General features: G+C 39.7%; 1 protein-coding gene across 3 annotated transcripts in view; it reads left to right on the forward strand.

Moving 5' to 3' along the window:
- The window catches only part of LOC139750754 (RING finger and SPRY domain-containing protein 1-like), a 68465-nt gene that overhangs the window by 18236 nt on the left and 22444 nt on the right, over nucleotides 1-27785 (forward strand). For all 3 annotated transcript variants that reach the window (XM_071665463.1, XM_071665464.1, XM_071665465.1), the window contains exons 5-9: nucleotides 4273-4438; nucleotides 8129-8314; nucleotides 12522-12729; nucleotides 14532-14647; nucleotides 25351-25494. In XM_071665463.1, coding sequence (XP_071521564.1) covers nucleotides 4273-4438; nucleotides 8129-8314; nucleotides 12522-12729; nucleotides 14532-14647; nucleotides 25351-25494 — 820 coding nt within the window. The remainder of the gene's footprint in view (nucleotides 1-4272; nucleotides 4439-8128; nucleotides 8315-12521; nucleotides 12730-14531; nucleotides 14648-25350; nucleotides 25495-27785) is intronic.

The following is a 27785-nucleotide window of genomic DNA, read 5'->3' on the forward strand; positions in this document are numbered from 1 at the left end:
AAGCAAATGGATTTGTATGTAGCATTTATGGATCGAGAAGGCATATGATAGAGTTGATAGAGATGCTCTGTGGAAGGTATTAAGAATATATGGTGTGGGAGGCAAGTTGTTAGAAGCAGTGAAAAGTTTTTATCGAGGATGTAAGGCATGTGTACGTGTAGGAAGAGAGGAAAGTGATTGGTTCTCAGTGAATGTAGGTTTGCGGCAGGGGTGTGTGATGTCTCCATGGTTGTTTAATTTGTTTATGGATGGGGTTGTTAGGGAGGTAAATGCAAGAGTTTTGGAAAGAGGGGCAAGTATGAAGTCTGTTGGGGATGAGAGAGCTTGGGAAGTGAGTCAGTTGTTGTTCGCTGATGATACAGCGCTGGTGGCTGATTCATGTGAGAAACTGCAGAAGCTGGTGACTGAGTTTGGTAAAGTGTGTGAAAGAAGAAAGTTAAGAGTAAATGTGAATAAGAGCAAGGTTATTAGGTACAGTAGGGTTGAGGGTCAAGTCAATTGGGAGGTGAGTTTGAATGGAGAAAAACTGGAGGAAGTGAAGTGTTTTAGATATCTGGGAGTGGATCTGGCAGCGGATGGAACCATGGAAGCGGAAGTGGATCATAGGGTGGGGGAGGGGGCGAAAATTCTGGGAGCCTTGAAGAATGTGTGGAAGTCGAGAACATTATCTCGGAAAGCAAAAATGGGTATGTTTGAAGGAATAGTGGTTCCAACAATGTTGTATGGTTGTGAGGCGTGGGCTATGGATAGAGTGGTGCGCAGGAGGATGGATGTGCTGGAAATGAGATGTTTGAGGACAATGTGTGGTGTGAGGTGGTTTGATCGAGTAAGTAACGTAAGGGTAAGAGAGATGTGTGGAAATAAAAAGAGCGTGGTTGAGAGAGCAGAAGAGGGTGTTTTGAAATGGTTTGGGCACATGGAGAGAATGAGTGAGGAAAGATTGACCAAGAGGATATATGTGTCGGAGGTGGAGGGAACGAGGAGAAGAGGGAGACCAAATTGGAGGTGGAAAGATGGGGTGAAGAAGATTTTGTGTGATCGGGGCCTGAACATGCAGGAGGGTGAAAGGAGGGCAAGGAATAGAGTGAATTGGAGCGATGTGGTATACCGGGGTTGACGTGCTGTCGATGGATTGAATCAGGGCATGTGAAGCGTCTGGGGTAAACCATGGAAAACTGTGTAGGTATGTATATTTGCGTGTGTGGACGTATGTATATACATGTGTATGGGGGTGGGTTGGGCCATTTCTTTCGTCTGTTTCCTTGCGCTACCTCGCAAACGTGGGAGACCGGCAAAAAAAAAAAAAAAAAAAAAAGATAAAGTATTTCAGGAAAAAGTGGGAAATATTCAGGGTAACACCATGAGAAAAGCAGGGAGAAATAATATATACAGGACGTGGAACAACTATCAAAACATTTAAAACTATCTTTGATATATACAGGACGTGGAACAACTATCAAAACATTTAAAACTATCTTTGGTATATCAGAGCTGCCAACCAATATGTTTTTGCCATATTTATTACATTTTTCAAGATAGATACAGCAGTATGATTTTTCTTAGTAAGATACTTTTTTTTTCTAATTCTGGTTGTGTGTTCATGTATTGTGTTTGTAATGTATGGGAAGTTCACAGGGCTGCGCTGTTCGATATGCAGTGTACGTTCTCTTTGCACATGCGAGCACTAATGCAGTGTGCAAAATAACAGTCAGACATTGGTCACTTTCCAACCATTGCACAGAAATGACTGCACAAATTGTTGCACGGTCGGTCTTACTGTCCAAACATATCTTCATCTTCAAAAAGATTGGGCAAAGTGAACACAGTGATTGCATCTACTGAGGTATTATTTGCAGGAGCAAAGACAAGTGTCATTGCTTTCACTGAAAAGGATACGTCATGTACTTATAATAAAGCAGCTTCAAGCAGAAGGAAAGCTTCATCTGAAGCTGCATTGATTGGAAGCAGGAAAAAAGCTGATTTGTCTCCCACTGTAGACTGCGTAGTAAGTGTTTGTGTGGACGAAGCTGGTAAGGTCCTTACAAGACATAATGATTACAACATGCTGTATTGTATGTTCATCCTTCAAACCATGCCTCTATTCAACAAGCTCAATCTTGAGCTGCAAGAAGCACCAAAAATCCATGTTTTACATGAGAAGTTACAGGTCTTCCTACAAGAGATACTGCTCTGCTTTGTGAAGCCCTCAGTGATTGTTAGTTCTTTCTTTATCACCTGAACAGTGCAGTTATAGGGAAAAGTGCATTCAACAACCAGATGAGGATCTCATGTTGGGAATGATGTTATGAATATTCTCACAACAAAAGCTTTCTCATCAAAACAGAAGGAAGAATTAATCACATCAGTCTGGAAATAGTTTGTTTGTGTATGTGATTATGTACTCAAGAAGTTTCCCCTGAAGAATATGCTGATTCAGAATGCAAGTGTTGCTGACCCAAGGAAGAGAATCGATGCAAAGTTTGCATCAGTGGTCTACCTTGTGAAGAAATTCCACTTCATAGAAGAGCAGATTGATGAATTTGATCCTGAAGCTCACTACCAGATAGATCAGCTGATGAGTTGTGGGTGGCCGTTTCATAACTAAGAGACAAGTCTTTGTATAAGGAAAAGTATGTACATCTTCCCAGAATCATGCTTGCTATCCTGTCAGTTGCTCACAACACTGCTGAAGATGAGAGAATTTTCAGTTTGGTAAGGAAAAAGTCCTCTGAATTTTGCCCAAGTCTTGACATGCAAACATTATCAGATTTTCTCACACAGAAAGTGTATAGATGTGATTTAAAAAAAAACAAAAAACAGTTGTCGTCAAGTGAAATTCAGGAAGCGCTTCTGAAGTGCAAACAGGCAACCACTGCTTATAACAAAAAGCTCTCTAGCCTGTACTGAATATGTGTAGACAGACAAAGATTAGAACCTCTGTTGCCTTAGTTCGAGGACTGAAAATGAAACATTACTGTATTGTGTGTGGTTGTATGTGTCATTTTGCAAATTCCTCCTCCCTTTTTTTTTTTTTTACTCAAAATTCCCTATTTTTGTCTTTTTTTTTTTTTTTGACAAGGTCAGGAGCTCTGGTATATGGATGAGGTCAGTCCTTGATGAACCTCAGATTAACAGTTATTATGCATAGAGAAACAATGTTATTGATCAAGCAAGATGTGCAGTGAGCACAAGACACTAGCCCAGCCCTTATGGCAAAATCTTGTTGTAGGTGTTCATAGGTAGTTAGGTAATTACCACACATATTGATACTGCTTCCATTCATACACCCACCTCCCTTTTTTCACACTCATTGCTTCTGTTCTCAATCAGGTCGGCATATCCCTTCATTCTACCCACATACATTGCTGCCAACCACACTGTTGCTTCCCTTACTTTTCCTTACAGACATTGCTACTGACCCAGCCACACTCTTGGTTTCTTCCCCACTCCCGTCATGCACTGCAATAGCTCCTAACTATAGTGGCATCTTCCTCCCAACCACACACAATGCAATCATTATATCCACATTGTCCCTTCTCTTCCTCCTACCTATGCACATTACTACTACTCCCAGACACACTTTTGCCTCCGTTCCTCTTTCCTACACACAATGCTGCTTCTCCAAGCCAACTGGTGTCATGGCTGAGTGTTATTATGATTATCAAGAATTCTTTTCATATCTTTTCACTTAAGTTCATTAATATAGTTTGTTTTTTAGGAAATGAAAATATGTAGGATAAAAGTAAGTCAAAAATGCATGATATACTTTTGATGATACACTCTGTTCCACATTATTAAGGCTTACTTCATCCATATTCTGACTTGTTGAGAATTTTTTGGGTGAGCCTTATACTGGAAGAAGTGGCCTTTTCCATTGATTTTATGAAGATCATGCTAATATTGATATGCGTGAATAGTATGATTATAGTTGATGTAGTAAAGCTATTTATCATATCCAGAAAAGTATTCTTTGGCTGGATATCATTATCATTTTAGCACAGTTTGGTGAAAAGGTTTCACTTAGTGCAAGGAATGTGGCATAAGTTTGTACAATTTATCTTGACTTACTTTCATCCTTCATAGTATTCTTCTCATAGAAATGACTCATGTTAGTTTGAGAATTGTTGGAACTTTTAAACTGCAGGGTGAATTACACCTACAATAGCAAATTTTTTCAGCTCCCAATAACATTGAAATTGATACATTACTTCTGATTAAAGATGACGCACCTTTAATGCAGAGTAAAATAAATGCCTTTTATTTTTTTATCAGTGATCAAGAACCCCCACCATCCATGCTGAAGCTGCATGCCATAGCTGATAAGGAAGCTGGTTGGTTAGTGGTGGTGCGGTCTATGGTGCAAGTGATTCCCCTGAATGACCCTCTTGGACCAGCGGTCATCACACTCTTGTTAGATGACTGCCCTTTGCCCAGCAAGGTTTGTTCTTTAAGTAATGAAAGAAGGTGCTTTTCGGTTCTTCAGTTGATGATGGAATTATTATTTTTCTGTTTCATAGCTAAGTTCCTGAAAATTTGAGGTAAATCTGGCTTTGTTTACTCTAGGATGGTACAAGTTATGTCATCCAGCTATAACATTGGGTATCCCCTGCTTGGTGGCACTTCTGTAGGAATTTTACTGAATATTGCTTTAAACATAAGGGAAAAATGGAAGGCTAAAACTTTCTAAAATGAAATTTTGAATCTCTGACATTTAAATATAGCATCTGTCCATCAAAAAATGGAAAAATACAAATTTAGAAGTTGATAAGAAAAGAGACTATTAACCCTATAGACTGTTGTATAATATTATCACCACTGTAGTATAATCCATTCCCAGCTTAATGGTTGTAGAATAAGTATGAACAGTCTTAGGACATCACTTGCACAGATCTTCAACCCCTGTCCTGTGCATTAATCACTTTCTTAGGGTGAAGTAGATGATCCCACTTACCATCCCTCTTCCTCCCAATAACTTCATTACATACCTGTAAAACTATCTTAGTAAGCAATAGTCACAACCTGCAGTTATTATTATTATTATCATTTTTATTATTATTGTTATTATTATTATTATTATTATTATTATTATTATTATTATTATTATTATTATTACTGTACTATTGTTATCATTAAGTAGGAGTGAATGAGTATCAGTAGACTTCAGGAAGAATTAGAAAATATTTTAAAAGGAGGTTGATAGTGTGAGAAAAACAAGAACTAATAGGAATTTTGATGAAGGGGTAGATAAGGAATTGGTAATACGCATTGATTAGGTGAGGAGATGGAATGAATATCTTGAAGGATAATTGAATGTGTATTTGTAGTTAATGTGTTTGATGATAGGGTTGGGTGGGTGCACAAAGTGAGTGTTTCATGGCAAGTGGTTTGGTGAACAGAAGTTGTGAAAGCCTTACATAAGATGAAATTTGGTGAGGTGGCTGGAGTGGATTGTATGTTGCAATTCAATTTCTTAAGAAAGGGTGATAGTATATGATTGCTTAGTTAGGATTTTCATTGTATGATGGATCATGGCGAGGTACCTAAGGATTGGCAGAATGCATGTATATTGCCATTGTAGAAAGGCAAAGGTGACAAAGGCAAACGTTGGAATTGCAGAGGTGCGAGTTAGTTGAGTGTACCTGGTAAGTTATATTGAAGAGTGGTTATGGAAAGGGTGGTGGTATGCACAGAGCATCAGATTGAGAACAGTGTTGTATTAGGAGTGGTAGAGGATTTATGGATCAGGTGTTTGCTTTGAGAATATGTGTGAGAAGTACTTGGAGAAACAGAAGGATTTGTATGTGACATTTGTGGATCTGGAGAAAGCATATGATATGGTTTGTGGAAGTTATTACAAATATATGTTGTTGGGGGAAATCTATTAGAAGCAGTGAGGAGTTTTTATAATGAGAGCAAGTTGTGTTCACAACTAGGTGGAGAAGAGGGTGAGTGGTTCCAGGTGAAGATGGGTCTGTGGCAGGGGTATGTGATGTCATCATGGCTGTTTAATTCATTTATGAATTAGGTAGGTAAATGAAGCATCACAGAGAAAGGGGCAGGTATGCAAGATTGTTGGGGGTGAGGGGTGCCTGGTGGGTGAATCAGTTGTTTGCTGATTACATGCTGCTAGTGGTAGTTACTGGTGAAAGTGCAAAAGTAGGTGTCTGAGTTTGGGAGAGTGAGTGAAAGGAGAAAAATGAGAATGAATGTGAAAAAAGCAAGGTGTTTAGGTTTAGCACTAGAGAGAGACAGGTTAGCTGAGGTGTGAGTTTGAACAGAGGTGGACATGGCAGATAATGGAACCATGGAAGCAGAAGTGAGGCATAGGATGGGTTAGGGGGTGTAGTTCTGGGAACATTGAAGAGTGTTTGGAAAGAGAGGTCATTGTCTGGGATTGCAAATTTAGGTTTGTTTGAAGGTATATTAGTTAGGCTTTGGGGCCACCAAAGGGGCTTTAAATTAACCCTCAATTTTCCTCTTTGGTTCTAGATGCCTCCATGCCACTCTAATGGGATTTGGTGCCGCCAAAGGGGCTTTGAATTATACCTTCAATTTTCCTCTTTGGTTCTGGATGATGCCACACCTCTTTCATGGTCTTTGGTGCCTTCAGAGGGGCTTTAGATTAAGCCTTCAATTTTCCTCATCTGTTCTGTTTGCCACCATGCCACTCTAATAGCCTTTGGAGCCTCCAAACGGGCTTTATGTGGTATTATATGGATACAAGGCTTGGACTATAGATAAGAATATATGGGAGAAGGTGAATGTGTTGAAAGTTAGAAATGAAATGTTTGAGGACAATATGTGGCATGAGGAGGATTGATTGTGCAAGAAATGATATGGTAATATTGTTATATAGTGTTCCTTGATGCTTTTGGTGATAAGGAATCATGGCTATAGGGCTCACAGCAGAGCCTGATTAAGAGCAACAGTGGTCAGGCAGCATCACCTAGATGGCATGTAAGTCCAGTTTTACATGTCCAGTTTTTGAGACAATTCATTTCTTTATTGTTAACAACCTTTTACATATTTTTACTTTACTTATAGATGATTTCTTTCCCAACCAGTGGTTAAGGCTGATTGAGAATGGAAAAATCTTCATAAACACCAAGATCAATTTGACTTTTTGGTTGTTCATTCATGTTTACTCCTTTAATGTGATACGTCTGTTACACCATTTTTGACCACTTTAGATATACTGCCATTTTCCTTTAGCATTCTCTCCATGTCAGATTTTCACATGTCTACCCCTTCTCACTGGTCCTCGTACAACTTTCATGATAATTTCCGCTTCCTTATCAAAAAACTGCTTGAGCTCTGTAGCTCTTACTTTTGTTCCCTGCTCATGCCTTACATGCTTCCAGGAGTATGGCATGGTCTGATTCTCCAGTCAGCTTACTAATGATATTGTTACCCAGTTTCCTTTCCTTGGCAGATGCTTACAAGCACATGTGAGGATTGATTCCCCCAGTAATCCTTCCATTAGTGTTCACTTATCTGTTTCCTTTCCCTGCAAGTGCCCCTTTTACAACACATTTATCCCTAAATGAACTTTTACCACTCCTGGATGCACTTTTCCTCACTTCTTTATTTCAACACTCCCCCTGGGAAATTTCATAACTTTCATTTTGTTTGGCTTGTCATCCTCCATTTCTCTACTTTTATTGAACATCTGGAGTTTGAAGAAGAATTCTATATTTTCTTAAATGTCTCCTCAGTTTCATCTTTGAGATAGATAATGGTGTTTTCTTCCGTATGGTATGCTTAGGGAAAATTGGTTTAAGGCTTCTGTTTAAACTGACCCATCATACCTCATAGAAAGCCATTTCTCATTGTAGGAGTTGGTGCATACTACATTGTTTACTTTTACTCTCACCAAGTCATCCACATGAATATTTTTATTAGATGCAAAAATGAATAGACATGATTCCAAGGATTTCCATAGAAAGGCTTTTACTTTAGTTTCCAGTTTATTAAAAGATTGCAAATCTTCGTGATTCTGAAATTTTTTAGAGCCATGAATGCAGTAGTTTGAATCATGTTGATATGCATGTCTGATCCAGGTGATGTTACTTGTCAAGTATTTCATTTTTCAGTTGATATAACTTGCAACATCTCTATATTTTTGCAGGAGACTGTTGTCCATCTTTGCAAGTTTTTTGAATTAGGTGGTGAGAGTGCACATGAGAGTTGGAAAGATCCCCGTCTTCATCGCAATATCTGTGTAGTGCTGGGCTGTATTGCTGAGAAGCTTGCTGGACCAGCCTCAATAGCTCTTCTTACCCATACCACCCTTGAGTACTTGGTGGCACACCTGGTAAGTCTGTCAGCAAGGTGATGAAGCTCAAAACTATTCTGATGTGATATCATGACAGAGAAGTGTGTGGATGTGATGGAAAAGAAGACACTCAAGTAACTGAAACACTGAAACTTAGATTTAGTGCTAGAGGAATAGTAAGGTTTAAGTATTGAAGTGATGGGTAGCATAGACACTTTGATTGTGAAGGACAGTAATTCATTTGCTGTTTGATCTGACAGAGATGAACCCATTGCAACTTATATAAAGCATGGTGATCTTAACACCCTTTATGTTGACCCACCTTCATGTGGAACCACTCACCTTCCTCCCATCCTTTTCTCACGTGCTTCATTCTTTTGATGAAGACTCTCACTGTTTTTCCTCCCACATTGCATATTCGTAGCACCTTCCACAAGGTCTCTGAGTAAGCCATATCATTCACTTTCTCCAGATCCATAAATACCACTTACAACTTCTTCTTTCTCTAAGTATTTTTCATACTCATTCTTCAAAGCAAACATCTGATCCACACACCCTCTACTACCCCTGAAATAACATTGTTCCTTACCAGTCTGATAATGTGTGCATGCCACCACTCTTGCATACAACTTACCATGCGTACTCATCAAACTTGTAACTCTGTAAGTTAAGCAATCTCTCTGATCCTCTTTGCCTTTTGATAAAGGTATCATGCAGGAATTCTGCTTGTCCTTGGATCTTTCACCTTAGGCTTTTTATGAATGGAGGATTGTAACTAACTGGTCAACAGTACTGGCACTTTCTTGAGAAAATCAGTTGCAATCCCATCGACAATAGTCTCGTTGCCACACTTCATCTTACACCAAACCCTCCCCATGACTCTCATTTGCATCGGACCCTTCCTTGTCCCAAACACCCTTATCTGCTACCATATCATCTAACACATTCAGTAGTCTTCAGAATACTCTCTCCATCTCTTCACCTCTTCTTTGCCTGTTACCATTTCCCTTTTGCACCCCCTTGCTGATGCTCACGTTTTTTTTCTCTTGTTTTCCTCATTCTGTCCAATTCTGTATGATTTTACTTTGATTAGATAGTGTGGAATGAAGCAAGTACTCAGTTGCGAATATAAATAGAAAGAAGTTCTCAACCACAATGAAGCAAAAACAATTACAACAGTTTTTTATCAGTTTGTAAAACAAATGATTATTGGTGCCATATAAATGAAAACTTGTAAAATAAAGATAGCAAAAGACAGAAAACAGTGGATGAATTGGAGAAGAAATTAGAAGAAATAGCTAAAAAATTCAGTAAGCAGAGATAAGTTAGAAGAACTAAAGAAGAAATTCAGTAATGTTGACAGGGAAATAATGGAGTCACATCGAAGAACACTGAGTAAAGTACATTACAATTCAGATCCCAGCTGCTGATTATGAATGAATGGTCATGCTAACATTTTTTGCATTTTTAAAGAAAGTCATTGTGGAAGGAGGTTACACACCTCAACTAATATAATGGATGGGACTGGCTTATTTTAGAGAAGAATGAAAGTCAGGAACAAGAGACTGCTCAATTCTTCATACTAGTTTGGGAATGCTGAAAGAAATTTTAACCTGAAGTTCTTTTTAATGTTGCAGTCAGAAAATTCCAGGGCAGTGAAGGACCATGTAAAGTGTGCAATTCCTGTGATTTGGCAACAGTGCTGAATCATATGATTTAGGTAGGAACGTAGAAGTCTAGTGCCCATCCCTCTCCCTCCCAGTTATCCTTATTCCTCCATATTCCACTACACCACCTCAGTTCCTCATCATTGCTTATTCTGGTAAGTTTTCATTAATGCTTTGAGTCATAAGGGTGTGGCAGAAGTACTTCCCTGTACTTGCATGGTGGATGGAAACTGGTTTGCTGTCTTGGTTACTTTTCCCTTTTTCTCCATTATTTTTGTGAATATTAGGATAATTATTAGTCCATGAGTTAGGTCAATATACTAAAGAGAAGTGTTTTGAAGATACAGGAGGGTGAGAGGTTTGTAAGGAATAGAGTGAATTGGAACGATGTGGTATACCAGGGTTGACATGCTGTCACTGGACTGAACCAGGGCATGTGAAACATCTGGGGTAAATCATGGAAAGGTGTGTGGGACCTGGATGTGGATCAGCTAGAGACTGATTGTGAATAAATGTGGCCTTTTTTGTCTGTTTTCCTTGTGCTGCCTCGCTGAAGCAGGGGGTAGGGATGCTGTTTCCTGTGGGGCTGGGTAATTCCAGGAATGGATGAAGGCAAGTAGTATGAATATGTACGTCCATATATGTATATGTCTGTGTATGTATATGTGTATATGTTGATATGTATATATATGTATATGTGCATGTAACGGCATTTATGTTATTTATTATTTATATGTTATACTTTGTCGCTGTCTCCCGCGTTAGCGAGGTAGCGCAAGGAAACAGACGAAAGAATGGCCCAACCCACCCACAGAGTCATGTTTATACATACACGTCCACACATGCACATATACATACCTATACATCTCTACGTATACATATATATACACACACAGACATATACTTATATACACATGTACATAATTCATACTGTCTGCCCTTACTCATTCCCGTCGCCACCCCGCCACACATAAAATGAAAACCCCCTCCACCCTGCATGTGCGTGAGGTAGCGCTAGGAAAAGACAACAAAGGCCACATTCATTCACACTCAGTCTCTTGCTGTCATGTATAATGCACCGAAACCGCAGCTCCCTTTCCACATTCAGGCCCAACAGAACTTTCCATGGTTCACCCCAGATGCTTGACATGCCCTGGCTCAATCCACTGACAGCACGTCGACCCCGGTATACCACATCGTTCCAATTCTCTCTATTCCTTGCATGCCTTTCACCCTTCTGCATGTTCAGGCCCCGATCACTCAAAATCTTTTTCACTCCATCCTTCCACCTCCAGTTTGGTCTCCCACTTCTCGTTCCCTCCACCTCTGACACATTTATCCTCTTTGTCAATCTTTCCTCACACATTCTCTCCATGTGACCAAACCATTTCAAAACACCCTCTTCTGGTCTCTCATCCACACCTTTTATTACCACACGTCTTTCTCACCCTTCATTACTTACTCGATCAAACCACCTCACACCACGTATTGTCCTCAAACATCTCATTTCCAGCACATCCGCCCTCCTCTGCACAACTCTATCTATAGCCCATGCCTAACAGTCATATAACATTGTTGGAACCACTATTCCTTGAAACATACGCATTTTTGCTCCAAGATAATGTTCTCGCCTTCCAAACATTCTTCAACGCTTCCAGAACCTTCGCCCCCTACCCCACCCTGTGACTCACTTCCGCTTTCTTGGTTCCATCTGCTGCCAAATCCACTCCTAGATATCTAAAACACTTCACTTCCTCCAGTTTTTCTCCATTCAAACTCACCTCCCAATTTACTTGTCCCTCAACCCTACTGAACCTTATAACCTTGCCCTTATTCACATTTACTCTCAGCTTTTTTCTTTCACACACTTTACCAAACTCAGTGCATATACACAGACATATACATATATACACATGTTTATATTCATACTTGCTTGCTTTCAATCCAATTTTGGTGCCACCCCACCCCACAGGAAACAGCAATCGCTGACCCCACCCTCATCAAGTTAGCACCAAGAAAATAGACAAAAAAAGGCCACATTCACTCGCACTGTGTCTCTAGCTGTCATGTGTAGTGTACTGAAGCCACAGCTCCACCTATAATCATTGTGCATTTACTAGATAAGGAGCATCCATATTGCTGACCAAGGCCCTCCCCCATTAACTTGATACCCCCCTCAACATCAGTGTAAAGGTCATATTCCTTTTTTGGATATTTTCTTCAATAACAGATGATATGATAAAGATTATGTGTAAGGGATATTTTTTTTAGATTTTTTGTAATGGCTGATAGTTATCCTGCTGTCTAAGGATTATTGTGAAAAATTTTAGCCTGCATATCGAAGGAAGCTTTCTCATTAATTAATGCTTAGGATCAATTTCATATGAATGACTTATCTTTGTCAGTGTCTGGAATCTTTCAGGTATCTGTTTACTTCACTTCTGGTTAAAATTTTACCAGGTTATTTGGGTTAGCAGTGTTAAAGTGTGCCATCTAGAATTCATGTACACAACTGTTGACTAATGCTACACATTTCATACAGAAGTGGTTGTGGTATAACATTTATCTTTTGTTTACAGAGTGAGAATAACCACCCCTGTGTCATCCTGTTTGCCCTTATAGCCCTTGAAAAATTTGCCCAGACCAGTGAAAACAAGACCAGTATAGGGCAGAGTCTTGGGCTTGGTATATGTAACCCACTTAGAACTCTAGAAGATTGGATGTATCACATGGATTTTGTGCACCGTCAAGTTGGCTTCTGTGCTCAGTGGTGTCTTGACAACTTGTGTAAGTTCATTACAATCATTTTTCATATTTAGAAATATTTTTTCTTTTGTGTATTCTTTGAAGCCATCCAAAAATTTGGATGATTTAAGCATGCATGGCTATGCAGAAATTTGATCAGCTCACACACATTTTATAGCTGTCATGTGTAATGCACCAAAGCCACATAACTAGGCCCCACAGACCTTTCCATGATGTACTCCAAAAACTTCACATGCCCTGGTTCAGTCCAGTGACAGCACGTTGACCCCTGTATACCTCTTTGTTCCAGTTCACTCAGTCCCATGTACACTTTTAACACTCCTACCTGCTCAGGCCTTGATTGCTCAAAATCTTTTTTACTCCTTCCATATCCAGTTTGGTCATCCTGTTCTCTTTTGTTCCCTCCACTTTGGGCACATATATTATCTTTGCCAACCTATCTTCACTCATTATTTCTGTATGTCCAGACCACTTCTACACACCCTCTTCAGGTTTGTCAACCACACTTTTTATTACCACCCCATCTCTTACCCTCATATTACTTACTTGGTCAAACCACCTCACACGACTTGTCCTCTTGTCCTCATACATTTCACGTCCAGCTCATCCACCCTCCTCTGCATAGCCTTCTCTGTACCCTGTGCCTTGCATCTATATAATATTTCTAGGACTACTGCTTCAGACACACTCTTTTTGCCTTCCCAGTTAACAGTCTCTCTTTCCACACATTCTTCACTTCTTTTTCCATGGTTCCCTTTGCTGTCACGCCTACGCTCAGATATCTAAAACCTTTCACTTCCTCCAGTTTTTCTCCTTTCAAACTCACAACCCCAGTAAAACTGCCCTCAACCCTGCTAAACTTGATAACATTGCTTTTGTTTACATTTACTCTCAACTTTCTGCTTTCCCACACCCTTCCAAATATATGTAAATACATATAATACATGTAAACATTAATATTTACTTGAAATATTGATGCAGTCACATACTATGATACTATGGGCAGTGATCATATTTCTGATGTCTTTCAGTGTTATTTTGAAGGATAAACTGTTTCATCTGTTAGTTATTTAATTCCAAAGTGTCTAGTTTCCAATTCTAGCCAATGAAAATTGCAGTAAATTAAAATCAGTCAAATTATTTAACTTTTGGCTGTAATAAAGCTTCAAATGGATTCTATAAAGTGTGATTAGATTTTCAGCTGTGCTAGTTTAGGGATATATGCTCCTTCCTAGAATTTACAATTGCACACATATAGATTTAAGGGGTTTGTTCAAATCTGATAAGAGTGATGTTGGTGAGTCAGTTATCCAAATGATTGAGTAATAGTGTTTTATCCCCACTCATAATTTGCACAGAATTCTGTTCCTAGACATAGACTAAGTGATACATGGCTCTCCATAAAGGGTGAATAGCTCTCCACTTGCTGCTCTTGTGCATTTCTGTATCTCTGTGGATGCTACTGAAAATAACTTTCTGCAACCAGAAACTTAAGTTTGTGTTTTGAAAGACAACATCTGTAGAGATACAAAAGAGATACAAAGTTGCAACCCCTCGTACCTCATAAGTATGGGAAAAGAATCTTGTGCCTCTTCTTTCAGAATGTGTCATGTGACTTGAAATGGGTGTTTTGATTAGGTAGAACCTGGTTTGTTGGGTTGACTGTTAGTTTTCAATTTAACCTTGAATATTAATTGCTTTGATTTGGTATACTGAAGGTTGTCGTTGTCATAGATTTTGCGTCTGATTTTTACTGATGAACTTAGCTAGTCACCTGCAATTGTTACAGCAGATCTATTTGCGTGAACATATTTATATTTCAGTTATATGTGAAGGCCGTCCGTACTCTTATGAAAATGTGGATACAACCCACCTTAATGCAATGCTGAATAGTAATGATGTTAGTGAATACCTTAAAATCTCTCCAGATGGATTACAGGTAAGTTGATTCCTTTAACTGAGTGGTTCTCAACCTAGGTGTTACCACCCCCTGTAGGTACTTTTGAAATTGAGGGGAATGTTAAGCATTAGGTAAGCACTCACAAAGTTTCATATATATAAATAATATATGAATATATATATAAATAATATATGAATATATATATAAAACTGCAGAGAAACTGCAGAAGCGGGTGACTGAGTTTGGTAAAGTGTGTGAAAGAAGAAAGTTAAGAGTAAATGTGAATAAGAGCAAGGTTATTAGGTACAGTAGGGTTGAGGGTCAATTCAATTGGGAGGTGAGTTTGAATGGAGAAAAACTGGAGGAAGTGAAGTGTTTTAGATATCTGGGAGTGGATCTGGCAGCGGATGGAACCATGGAAGTGGAAGTGGATCATAGGGTGGGGGAGGGGGCGAAAATTCTGGGAGCCTTGAAGAATGTGTGGAAGTCGAGAACATTATCTCGGAAAGCAAAAATGGGTATGTTTGAAGGAATAGTGGTTCCAACTATGTTGTATGGTTGCGAGGCGTGGACTATGGATAGAGTTGTGCGCAGGAGGATGGATGTGCTGGAAATGAGATGTTTGAGGACAATGTGTGGTGTGAGGTGGTTTGATCGAGTAAGTAACGTAAGGGTAAGAGAGATGTGTGGAAATAAAAAGAGCGTGGTTGAGAGAGCAGAAGAGGGTGTTTTGAAATGGTTTGGTCACATGGAGAGAATGAGTGAGGAAAGATTGACCAAGAGGATATATGTGTCGGAGGTGGAGGGAACGAGGAGAAGAGGGAGACCAAATTGGAGGTGGAAAGATGGAGTGAAAAAGATTTTGTGTGATTGGGGCCTGAACATGCAGGAGGGTGAAAGGAGGGCAAAGAATAGAGTGAATTGGAGCGATGTGGTATACCGGGGTTGACGTGCTGTCAGTGGATTGAATCAAGGTATGTGTATGGGGGTGGGTTGGGCCATTTCTTTCGTCTGTTTCCTTGCGCTACCTCGCAAACGCGGGAGACAGCAAAAAAAAAAATATATATATATATATATATATATATATATATATATATATATATATATATCTTCCCTTCTTGGGCTGGGTCATATGTATATATATATATATATATATATATATATATATATTCCCTGGGGATAGGGGAGAAAGAATACTTCCCACGTATTCCCTGCGTGTCGTAGAAGGCGACTAAAAGGGAAGGGAGCGGGGGGCTGGAAATCCTCCCCTCTCGTTTTTTTTTTTTCCAAAAGAAGGAACAGAGAAGAGGTCCAGGTGAGGATATTCCCTCAAAGGCCCAGTCCTCTGTTCTTAACGCTACCTTGCTATCGCGGGAAATAGCGAATAGTATGAAAAAAAAATATATATATATATATATATATATATATATATATATATGTATATATATATATATATATATATATATATATATATATATATATATTATCCCTGGGGATAGGGGAGAAAGAATACTTCCCACGTATTCCCTGCGTGTCGTAGAAGGCGACTAAAAGGGGAGGGAGCGGGGGGGCTGGAAATCCTCCCCTCTCAATTTTTTTTTAATTTTCCAAAAGAAGGAACAGAGGAGGGGGCCAGGTGAGGATATTCCCTCAGTGGCCCAGTTCTCTGTTCTTAACGCTACCTCGCCAACGCGGGAAATGGCGAATAGTTTGAAGAAAAAAAAAATATATATATATATATATATATATATATATATATATATATATTTATCCCTGGGGATAGGGGAGAAAGAATACTTCCCACGTATTCCCTGCGTGTCGTAGAAGGCGACTAAAAGGGAAGGGAGCGGGGGGCTGGAAATCCTCCCCTCTCAATTTTTTTTTTTCTTTTTTTCTTTTCCAAAAGAAGGAACAGAGAAGGGGGCCTGGTGAGGATATTCCCTAAAAGGCCCAGTCCTCTGTTCTTAACGCTACCTCGCTAATGCGGGAAATGGCGAATAGTATGAAAGAAAGAAAAGATATATATATATATATATATATATATATATATATATATATATATATATATATATATATATACTATCCCTGGGGATAGGGGATTAAGAATACTTCCCACGTATTCCCTGCATGTCGTAGAAGGCGACTAAAAGGGGAGGGAGCGGGGGGCTGGAAATCCTCCCCTCTCGTTTTTTTTTTTTTTTTTAATTTTCCGAAAGAAGGAACAGAGGGGGCCAGGTGAGGATATTCCAAAAAAGGCCTAGTCCTCTGTTCTTAACGCTACCTCGCCAACGCGGGAAATGGCAAATAGTTTAAAAGAAAGAAAGAAATATATATATATATATATATATATATATATATATATATATATATATATATAGTTTTGAAGAAAAAAAAAATATATATATATATATATATATATATATATATATATATATTTATCCCTGGGGATAGGGGAGAAAGAATACTTCCCACGTATTCCCTGCGTGTCGTAGAAGGCGACTAAAAGGGAAGGGAGCGGGGGGCTGGAAATCCTCCCCTCTCAATTTTTTTTTTTCTTTTTTTCTTTTCCAAAAGAAGGAACAGAGAAGGGGGCCTGGTGAGGATATTCCCTAAAAGGCCCAGTCCTCTGTTCTTAACGCTACCTCGCTAATGCGGGAAATGGCGAATAGTATGAAAGAAAGAAAAGATATATATATATATATATATATATATATATATATATACTATCCCTGGGGATAGGGGATTAAGAATACTTCCCACGTATTCCCTGCATGTCGTAGAAGGCGACTAAAAGGGGAGGGAGCGGGGGGCTGGAAATCCTCCCCTCTCGTTTTTTTTTTTTTTTTTAATTTTCCGAAAGAAGGAACAGAGGGGGCCAGGTGAGGATATTCCAAAAAAGGCCTAGTCCTCTGTTCTTAACGCTACCTCGCCAACGCGGGAAATGGCAAATAGTTTAAAAGAAAGAAAGAAATATATATATATATATATATATATATATATATATATATATATATATATATATATATATATACAAATGGATTTGTATGTAGCATTTATGGATCTGGAGAAGGCATATGATAGAGTTGATAGAGATGCTCTGTGGAAGGTATTAAGAATATATGGTGTGGGAGGAAAGTTGTTAGAAGCAGTGAAAAGTTTTTATCGAGGATGTAAGGCATGTGTACGTGTAGGAAGAGAGGAAAGTGATTGGTTCTCAGTGAATGTAGGTTAGCGGCAGGGGTGTGTGATGTCTCCATGGTTGTTTAATTTGTTTATGGATGGGGTTGTTAGGGAGGTAAATGCAAGAGTTCTGGAAAGAGGGGCAAGTATGAAGTCTGTTGGGGATGAGAGAGCTTGGGAAGTGAGTCAGTTGTTGTTCGCTGATGATACAGCGCTGGTGGCTGATTCATGTGAGAAACTGCAGAAGCTGGTGACTGAGTTTGGAAAAATGTGTGGAAGAAGAAAGTTAAAAGTAAATGTGAATAAGAGCAAGGTTATTAGGTACAGTAGGGTTGAGGGTCAAATCAATTGGGAGGTGAGTTTGAATGGAGAAAAACTGGAGGAAGTGAAGTGTTTTAGATATCTGGGAGTGGATCTGGCAGCGGATGGAACCATGGAAGCGGAAGTGGATCATAGGGTGGGGGAGGGGGGCGAAAATCCTGGGGGCCTTGAAGAATGTGTGGAAGTCGAGAACATTATCTCGGAAAGCAAAAATGGGTATGTTTGAAGGAATAGTGGTTCCAACAATGTTGTATGGTTGCGAGGCGTGGGCTATGGATAGAGTTGTGCGCAGGAGGATGGATGTGCTGGAAATGAGATGTTTGAGGACAATGTGTGGTGTGAGGTGGTTTGATCGAGTGAGTAACGTAGGGGTGAGAGAGGTGTGTGGAAATAAAAAGAGCGTGGTTGAGAGAGCAGAAGAGGGTGTTTTGAAGTGGTTTGGGCACATGGAGAGGATGAGTGAGGAAAGATTGACCAAGAGGATATATGTGTCGGAGGTGGAGGGAACAAGGAGAAGAGGGAGACCAAATTGGAGGTGGAAAGATGGAGTGAAAAAGATTTTGTGTGATCGGGGCCTGAACATGCAGGAGGGTGAAAGGAGGGCAAGGAATAGAGTGAATTGGAGCGTTGTGGTATACCGGGGTTGACGTGCTGTCAGTGGATTGAATCAAGGCATGTGAAGCGTCTGGGGTAAACCATGGAAAGCTGTGTAGGTATGTATATTTGCGTGTGTGGACGTATGTATATACATATGTATGGGGGGGGGGTTGGGCCATTTCTTTCGTCTGTTTCCTTGCGCTACCTCGCAAACACGGGAGACAGCGACAAAGTATAATAAATAATAATAAATATATATATATATATATATATATATTCCATGTGTGGCGAGGTGGCGATGGGAATGAATAAAGGCAGGCAGTGTGAATTGTGTGCATGGATATATATGTATGTGTCTGTGTGTGTATATTGAGATGTATGGGTGTGTATGTTTGCGTGTGTGGACGTGTGTGTATATACATGTGTATGGGGGTGGTTTGGGCCATTTCTTTCTTCTGTTTCCTTGCGCTACCTCGCAAATGCGGGAGACAGCGACAAAGCAAAATAAATAAAATAAATATATAAAATATATATAAAATATATATGAATATAAAGACATATATATGAATATAAAAACAGTAAATAGAGTTGTGCACAGGAGGGTGGATGTGCTGGAAATGAGATGTTTGAGGACAATATGTGGTGTGAGGTGGTTTGACCGAGTAAGTAATTTAAGGGTAAGAGAGATGTGTGGAAATAAAGAGAGCGTGGTTGAGAGAGCAGAAGAGGGTGTTTTGAAATGGTTTGGTCACATGGTGAGAATGAGTGAGGAAAGATTGACCAAGAGGATATATGTGTCGGAGGTGGAGGGAACGAGAAGTGGGAGACCAAATTGGAGGTGGAAAGATGGAGTGAAAAAGATTTTGAATGATCGGGGCCTGAACATGCAGGAGGGTAAAAGGCGGGCAAGGAATAGAGTGAATTGGATCGATGTGGTATACCGGGGTTGACGTGCTGTCAATGGATTGAATCAGGGCATGTGAAGCGTCTGGGGTAAACCATGGAAAGTTGTGTGGGGCCTGGATGTGGAAAGGGAGCTGTGGTTTCGGGCATTATTACATGACAGCTAGAGACTGAGTGTGAACGAATGGGGCCTTTGTTGTCTTTTCCTAGCGTTACCTCGCACACATGAGGGGGGAGGGGGATGTTATTCCATGAGTGGCGAGATGGCGATGGGAATAGATAAGGGCAGACAGTATGAATTATGTACATGTGTATATATGTATATGTCTGTGTGTGTATATATATGTGTACCTTGAGATGTATAGGTATGTATATTTGCGTGTGTGGACGTGTATGTATATACGTGTATGGGGGTGGGTTGGGCCATTTCTTTCGTCTGTTTCCTTGCGCTACCTCACAAACACGGGAGACAGCGACAAAGCAAAATAAATAAATAAATAAATAAAAACAGTAAAGAAGATTTAATTGTTTTCAGATCACTTACCCATCAGCTTTCTATCCAGTGATGGTAAATACTAAGGGGAGGCAGCAGGGCGCAATTAGAAAATTTCAGTGTACTTTATTTTAAAGGTACAACAAATATTAGAATGGCATCAATTGCTTCCATAATACATATACATAAGGTTTCTATCCATTGACCTCACTGTAATATTAGAGTGACAGCTCAGTGACCATAAGTGTCTCTCATGTCCTATACTTCGCTTACACTAGGTGTCCATGAATAATACCACCTTGGAGAAGAAGAAAGGGTTAGAGGGAAAACCGAAATCATGCATCAGCCACATGAGCTGCCAGTTTAAGTTTGCACAGGTTGTTTCCATATTTTGTTTAGGTAAAAGCATTTGATATGCGCCCCATTTTTTTCACCTCATTCTTGTATGGTTGTGGCACATGTGATATTGGAAGTTGAGGATTAAAAAGTTTTATATTCATATTAAAGGAGTTATGTGAGGGTTTTCACCAGAAAGCATTCTTCATATTTAGTTTATTTAAATTTCTGTAAGGTAGGCATTTGCCATCATTGTTTCTTGAAAGGGGGTGCTGCATTGAGAAAGGTTGGGAACCACTGCCTTAAATTGAATTACTTTATATGGGATAAAAGTTTTTGCAAGGTATATATGCTAATTTATTTGTAAAATGGAATTCTCTGTATATCTTTGTATACAATCCATTAACCTCCTGCATGTTTCACAATGGGATTAAGAAGAGTGGGGGCAGACGACCAAGAAACCTTCCCTCCTTGTGTTATTACTCTCCAAAAGAAGGTGAAGAGAAAGGAGCAAAGTAATGATTGTTCTGCTAAGTCTAAGTCAACAGATTCTGATGCTTCCTTACTGAACTAAGAAATGATGAAGAGGTTTGAAGAATGTATAGGACTTTTCTTCCTCTTTGAACATTCAGATGGGTGTTTCTGATTGTGTGTAGATGTAACTTGGATGAGAAGTAAGATTGAGATGTTCCTAGATGTACTATCGTTTAAGTGATACTAAGTTCAAGGGAAGGGTGAAGAATGCTTTGGGAATGTCTGTGGGCTAAAGTCAGGGGTTAATGTGAGGTTGAGAGCTAAGGAATGGGTGGCACTTCTGCTGGAGTTTTGGAAATGTGCTAATGTGAGGAAGGGAGCTCCAAAAGTGTATGGGTGAAGATGAAATTGGATTATGAGATATTGTTGGTTGTTAATGCTTATGCACCTAATAACAATAGGAATGAGGAAGAGAGATTAGTGTTTTGGGAGGTGCCAAAACACCCTGTATTTGCCACTCTATCATCAAACACATTCAACAAATCTTCAAGATACTCACTATTCTCCCTCTCACTTCATTATTATTTTTTTTTTTTTTTTTTTTTTTTTTTATACTTTGTCGCTGTCTCCCGCGTTTGCGAGGTAGCGCAAGGAAACAGACGAAAGAAATGGCCCAACCCCCCCCATACACATGTACATACACACGTCCACACACGCAAATATACATACCTACACAGCTTTCCATGGTTTACCCCAGACGCTTCACATGCCTTGATTCAATCCACTGACAGCACGTCAACCCCTGTATACCACATCGCTCCAATTCACTCTATTCCTTGCCCTCCTTTCACCCTCCTGCATGTTCAGGCCCCGATCACACAAAATCCTTTTCACTCCATCTTTCCACCTCCAATTTGGTCTCCCTCTTCTCCTCGTTCCCTCCACCTCCGACACATATATCCTCTTGGTCAATCTTTCCTCACTCATTCTCTCCATGTGCCCAAACCACTTCAAAACACCCTCTTCTGCTCTCTCAACCACGCTCTTTTTATTTCCACACATCTCTCTTACCCTTACGTTACTTACTCGATCAAACCACCTCACACCACACATTGTCCTCAAACATCTCATTTCCAGCACATCCATCCTCCTACGCACAACTCTATCCATAGCCCACGCCTCGCAACCATACAACATTGTTGGAACTACTATTCCTTCAAACATACCCATTTTTGCTTTCCGGGATAATGTTCTCGACTTCCACACATTTTTCAAGGCTCCCAAAATTTTCGCCCCCTCCCCCACCCTATGATCCACTTCCGCTTCCATGGTTCCATCCGCTGACAGATCCACTCCCAGATATCTAAAACACTTCACTTCCTCCAGCCTCTCACCATTCAAACTCACCTCCCAATTGACTTGACCCTCAACCCTACTGTACCTAATAACCTTGCTCTTATTGACATTTACTCTTAACTTTCTTCTTCCACACACTTTACCAAACTCCGTCACCAGCTTCTGCAGTTTCTCACATGAATCCGCCACCAGCGCTGTATCATCAGCGAACAACAACTGACTCACTTCCCAAGCTCTCTCATCCCCAACAGACTTCATACTTGCCCCTCTTTCCAAAACTCTTGCATTTACCTCCCTAACAACCCCATCCATAAACAAATTAAACAACCATGGAGACATCACACACCCCTGCCGCAAACCTACATTCACTGAGAACCAATCACTTTCCTCTCTTCCTACACGTACACATGCCTTACATCCTCGATAAAAACTTTTCACTGCTTCTAACAACTTTCCTCCCACACCATATATTCTTAATACCTTCCACAGAGCATCTCTATCAACTCTATCATATGCCTTCTCCAGATCCATAAATGCTACATACAAATCCATTTGCTTTTCTAAGTATTTCTCACATACATTCTTCAAAGCAAACACCTGATCCACACATCCTCTACCACTTCTGAAACCACACTGCTCTTCCCCAATCTGATGCTCTGTACATGCCTTCACCCTCTCAATCAATACCCTCCCATATAATTTACCAGGAATACTCAACAAACTTATACCTCTGTAATTTGAGCACTCACTCTTATCCCCTTTGCCTTTGTACAATGGCACTATGCAAGCATTCCGCCAATCCTCAGGCACCTCACCATGAGTCATACATACATTAAATAACCTTACCAACCAGTCAACAATACAGTCACCCCCTTTTTTAATAAATTCCACTGCAATACCATCCAAACCTGCTGCCTTGCCGGCTTTCATCTTCCGCAAAGCTTTTACTACCTCTTCTCTGTTTACCAAAACATTTTCCCTAACCCTCTCACTTTGCACACCACCTCGACCCAAACACCCTATATCTGCCACTCTGTCATCAGACACATTCAACAAACCTTCAAAATACTCATTCCATCTCCTTCTCACATCACCACTACTTGTTATCACCTCCCCATTTACGCCCTTCACTGAAGTTCCCATTTGCTCCCTTGTCTTACGCACCCTATTTACCTCCTTCCAGAACATCTTTTTATTCTCCCTAAAATTTACTGATAGTCTCTCACCCCAACTCTCATTTGCCCTTTTTTTCACCTCTTGCACCTTTCTCTTGACCTCCTGTCTCTTTCTTTTATACTTCTCCCACTCAATTGCATTTTTTCCCTGCAAAAATCGTCCAAATGCCTCTCTCTTCTCTTTCACTAATACTCTTACTTCTTCATCCCACCACTCACTACCCTTTCTAAACAGCCCACCTCCCACTCTTCTCATGCCACAAGCATCTTTTGCGCAATCCATCACTGATTCCCTAAATACATCCCATTCCTCCCCCACTCCCCTTACTTCCATTGTTCTCACCTTTTTCCATTCTGTACACAGTCTCTCCTGATACTTCTTCACACAGGTCTCCTTCCCAAGCTCACTTACTCTCACCACCTTCTTCACCCCAACATTCACTCTTCTTTTCTGAAAACCCATACTAATCTTCACCTTAGCCTCCACAAGATAATGATCAGACATCCCTCCAGTTGCACCTCTCAGCACATTGACATCCAGAAGTCTCTCTTTCGCACGCCTGTCCATTAACACGTAATCCAATAACGCTCTCTGGCCATCTCTCCTACTTACATAAGTATACTTATGTATATCTCGCTTTTTAAACCAGGTATTCCCGATCATCAGTCCTTTTTCAGCACATAAATCTACAAGCTCTTCACCATTTCCATTTACATTATTATTATTATTATTATTATTATTATTATTATTATTATTATTGCTATTACTACTATTACTACTACTATATTATTATTATATAACCATAGAACCACTTTTATGGGTTTCCTGTAGTTTTGAGGATGTGCCTTATGCAGGAGAAGGATAACATAGGATTTTTTGTAGGGAGAGGGTCCTTGATGATTCCATACCCCTCTCCATCCATTAGTAGTGATACAGCCAGTTTGAGGGTGACTTCTCCCGTGCTTTGTTATTATTAGCCTGAGGGCCCCTGTTATGGAGCTCTTGGTGCACTCAAATACCTAGTCACATTCACTTGTTGGGACCATAAGTCAAGAAGTGTGATGCGTTTGTCTTGAGGGAGTGAAATTAAGATAGTTGAGGAGTAGATGTTTTGTATCTTCACTGTGTTTTAGGCATAAAAGGTCTTGTAATATGTTGAATCAATGTATGCAGTGTCAAAGAAATGGATGGCTCCCAAACTATAGATGAGAATGTGTGACTCGGACATGTCTGGGGAATGTAATTCCACATAGGTGTATGAATGGTGGAAAGTATTTCAAAAATTGGTTTGGGATGTGGGTGTTAGTTTTTTGTTCAGTCATTATAGTTTGAATATGTTTTGTCAGTTTAGTGTTTACTGGGGGGTGAGTTGTTTGTGGGTATGAATTGGTGAAGTATGAGTAAAATAGTTTTTTTAATGAAGTGGCTTGGTTGGGGGGGATCAGTGCTGTTATGTAGGATTAGGTGTCATGCATGTTGAAGTGGGATTGTATAGGAAGTATTTTTATTTCACTGTTTAGGTTTTGAATGTTTATGATTGCTTCTTTCTTTCTTTCATACTATTCACCATTTCCCGCATTAGCGAGGTAGCGTTGAGAACAGAGGACTGGGCCCTTGAGGGAATATCCTCACCTGGGCCCCTTCTCTGTTCCCTCTTTCGGAAAATTAAAAAAAAAAGTGAGAGGGGAGGATTTATGATTGCTAAGTATCTATTAATTATTCTGAGTGCTTTGTTTTGTGTTGTGTGAAGTATTTCATGTTTGTTTTTAAAAGAGTGAATGATCAGAAAGGTGATTCATAGAGCAGTTTTGGGTTGAGCAGATGACTTAATTGTAAAGATATCGAAGGATTCTTTTTCTTGAGTGTGTTTGTATTGTATTATGATACTGTTACTTCTGCTTTACAGGCACGTTGTGATGCATCATCCTTTGAAAGTGTGCGGTGCACTTTCCAAGTTGATTCTGGTGTATGGTACTATGAGGCAACTATAATTACTGCTGGTGTCATGCAAATTGGCTGGGCCACAAAGGACAGCAAGTTTTTAAACCATGTATGTGCTTATTTTTTGTAATATGAAATATGCAGCTCAATTAGTATTCTGTTCATATTCTTTTTCAAAGTATTTGCTTTTTCAAGTATAGCATAGTGTTACCTGTAAATGATTTGTAGAGTTTTCCATCTTAGCATATATTTTGGTTTTAACCCATGAGAGAGACCCAACTGCAATATTTAGAATAAATATTTTGCTCTTCAGTATGATACTATCTGGTGTGTTTTTTAATGGTCGTGGAACAAAACTTAAACTTCTTTCATTAATTGTTTATGTATTAATGCTTTTTCCATCTTAGCAAGGTAGCAGTAGGGACAAAAAAAAACAACATTGTTGGCATGCATTCAGTTTTTTGATGTCATTTGGTAGGTACCTAAACCAGAGAATACCATCCACAACCAATCGCCTTAGATCATTCCGTGTTACATGTAAATGAATTGTAGAGTTTTCCATCAGCATATATTTTAGTATTACTCCACGACAGAGATCCAACAGCAATATTTAGAATAGATATTTTGCTCTTTAGTATAATGCTGTTTGGTTTGTTTTTTAATGGTCATGGAACAAAACTTTTAAACTTTCATTATATGTTTATATATTAATGCTTTTTCCATCTTAGCAAGGTAGCAGTAGGGACAAAAAATAACAGCATCGTTGGCACATCCAGTTTTTTTATGTCCTGTAGTAGGTACCTAAACCAGAGACTACCACAACCAATCCGCTTAGATCATTCCGTGGTCTACCTTGACTGTTTCATATGCCCTGGTTCAGCCCATTGACAGCAGTGACCCACCATATACCATATCTGTCCAATGTATTTGATGCTGTGCATGGCCCTAAGCCTTCATTCTATCCTTCCTTCTTCTAAGTTGCCTCCTCTCTTTTATCCCATCTCATCTGACTTGTAGATTTCCTGAGTTAATCTTTTTTTTGTTCATCCTCTCCATATCTCCCAACCATTTCAGCCCGCCTTGGTTATCTCTCTCTCAACCAGATTGTGCCTACCATCACACCTTGTTTGTACACTGTCATTACATAATCGACCCAGCTCACAGACCATGTATCCTTAGGGATTTTGTTTCCAACAACCTTCTTCCTTTCTTTCTTACAATGCCTAAGATTCACATCCTTGCAACATTTTCATGAATACTATACCTTTCAACATAATGATTTTACTTTGATAAACACTGACCACTCCTTCCACACACTTCTCAACACAAGAAGTACAGAGTAGTTATTTTTAACTGTTATCATATTTCAGACAAATGTCACCGTGAGTTTAGTTATGTTAGCAAGGGACACTCCCTAACTTTTCAAGAATTTGTCTTTGCTGTTATATCATGTTCCGATGATTTTATTGGCTTTGTTTTTAATGGAATTTTGTGAATCTAACCATAAGGACCAAGTACTTAAAAGTGATCACTCATTAAAATGTTTGTTTCATACATTTTCACTGTCTCCTGTATGAACAAATTACTGAACCCTAAAAAGAAGAATCACTTTGCTCCTTCTTCTGGTCCTGCTTTTGGAAACTAATATGGGGGAAGAATTTCTAGCCCCTTGCTCCCACCCCTCTTAGTTGCCTTCTGTGATATGCAGGGGATACTTGGGCAGTACAGAGGTCCCTTGCTTACCACAATTTTGCCAACCATGGTTTTGAATATACATCCATAGAAAAGAGTCTGTTGGGGATGAGAGAGCTTGGGAAGTGAGTCAGTTGTTGTTTGCTGATGATACAGCACTGGTGGCTGATTCATGTGAGAAACTGCAGAAGCTGGTGACTGAGTTTGGTAAAGTGTGTGAAAGAAGAAAGTTAAGAGTAAATGTGAATAAGAGCAAGGTAATTAGGTACAGTAGGGTTGAGGGTCAAGTCAATTGGGAGGTAAGTTTGAATGGAGAAAAACTGGAGGAAGTAAAGGGTTTTAGATATCTGGGAGTGGATCTGGCAGCAGATGGAACCATGGAAGCAGAAGTGGATCATAGGGTGGGGGAGGGGGCGAAAATCCTGGGAGCCTTGAAGAATGTGTGGAAGTCGAGAACATTATCTCGGAAAGCAAAAATGGGTATGTTTGAAGGAATAGTGGTTCCAACAATGTTGTATGGTTGCGAGGCGTGGGCTATGGATAGAGTTGTGTGCAGGAGGATGGATGTGCTGGAAATGTTTGAGGACAATGTGTGGTGTGAGGTAGTTTGATCGAGTAAGTAACGTAAGGGTAAGAGAGATGTGTGGAAATAAAAAGAGCGTGGTTGAGAGAGCAGAAGAGGGTGTTTTGAAATGGTTTGGGCACATG

The sequence above is a fragment of the Panulirus ornatus genome, chromosome 10, assembly GCF_036320965.1.
Source record: "Panulirus ornatus isolate Po-2019 chromosome 10, ASM3632096v1, whole genome shotgun sequence".
Taxonomy (NCBI): Eukaryota; Metazoa; Arthropoda; class Malacostraca; order Decapoda; family Palinuridae; genus Panulirus; species Panulirus ornatus.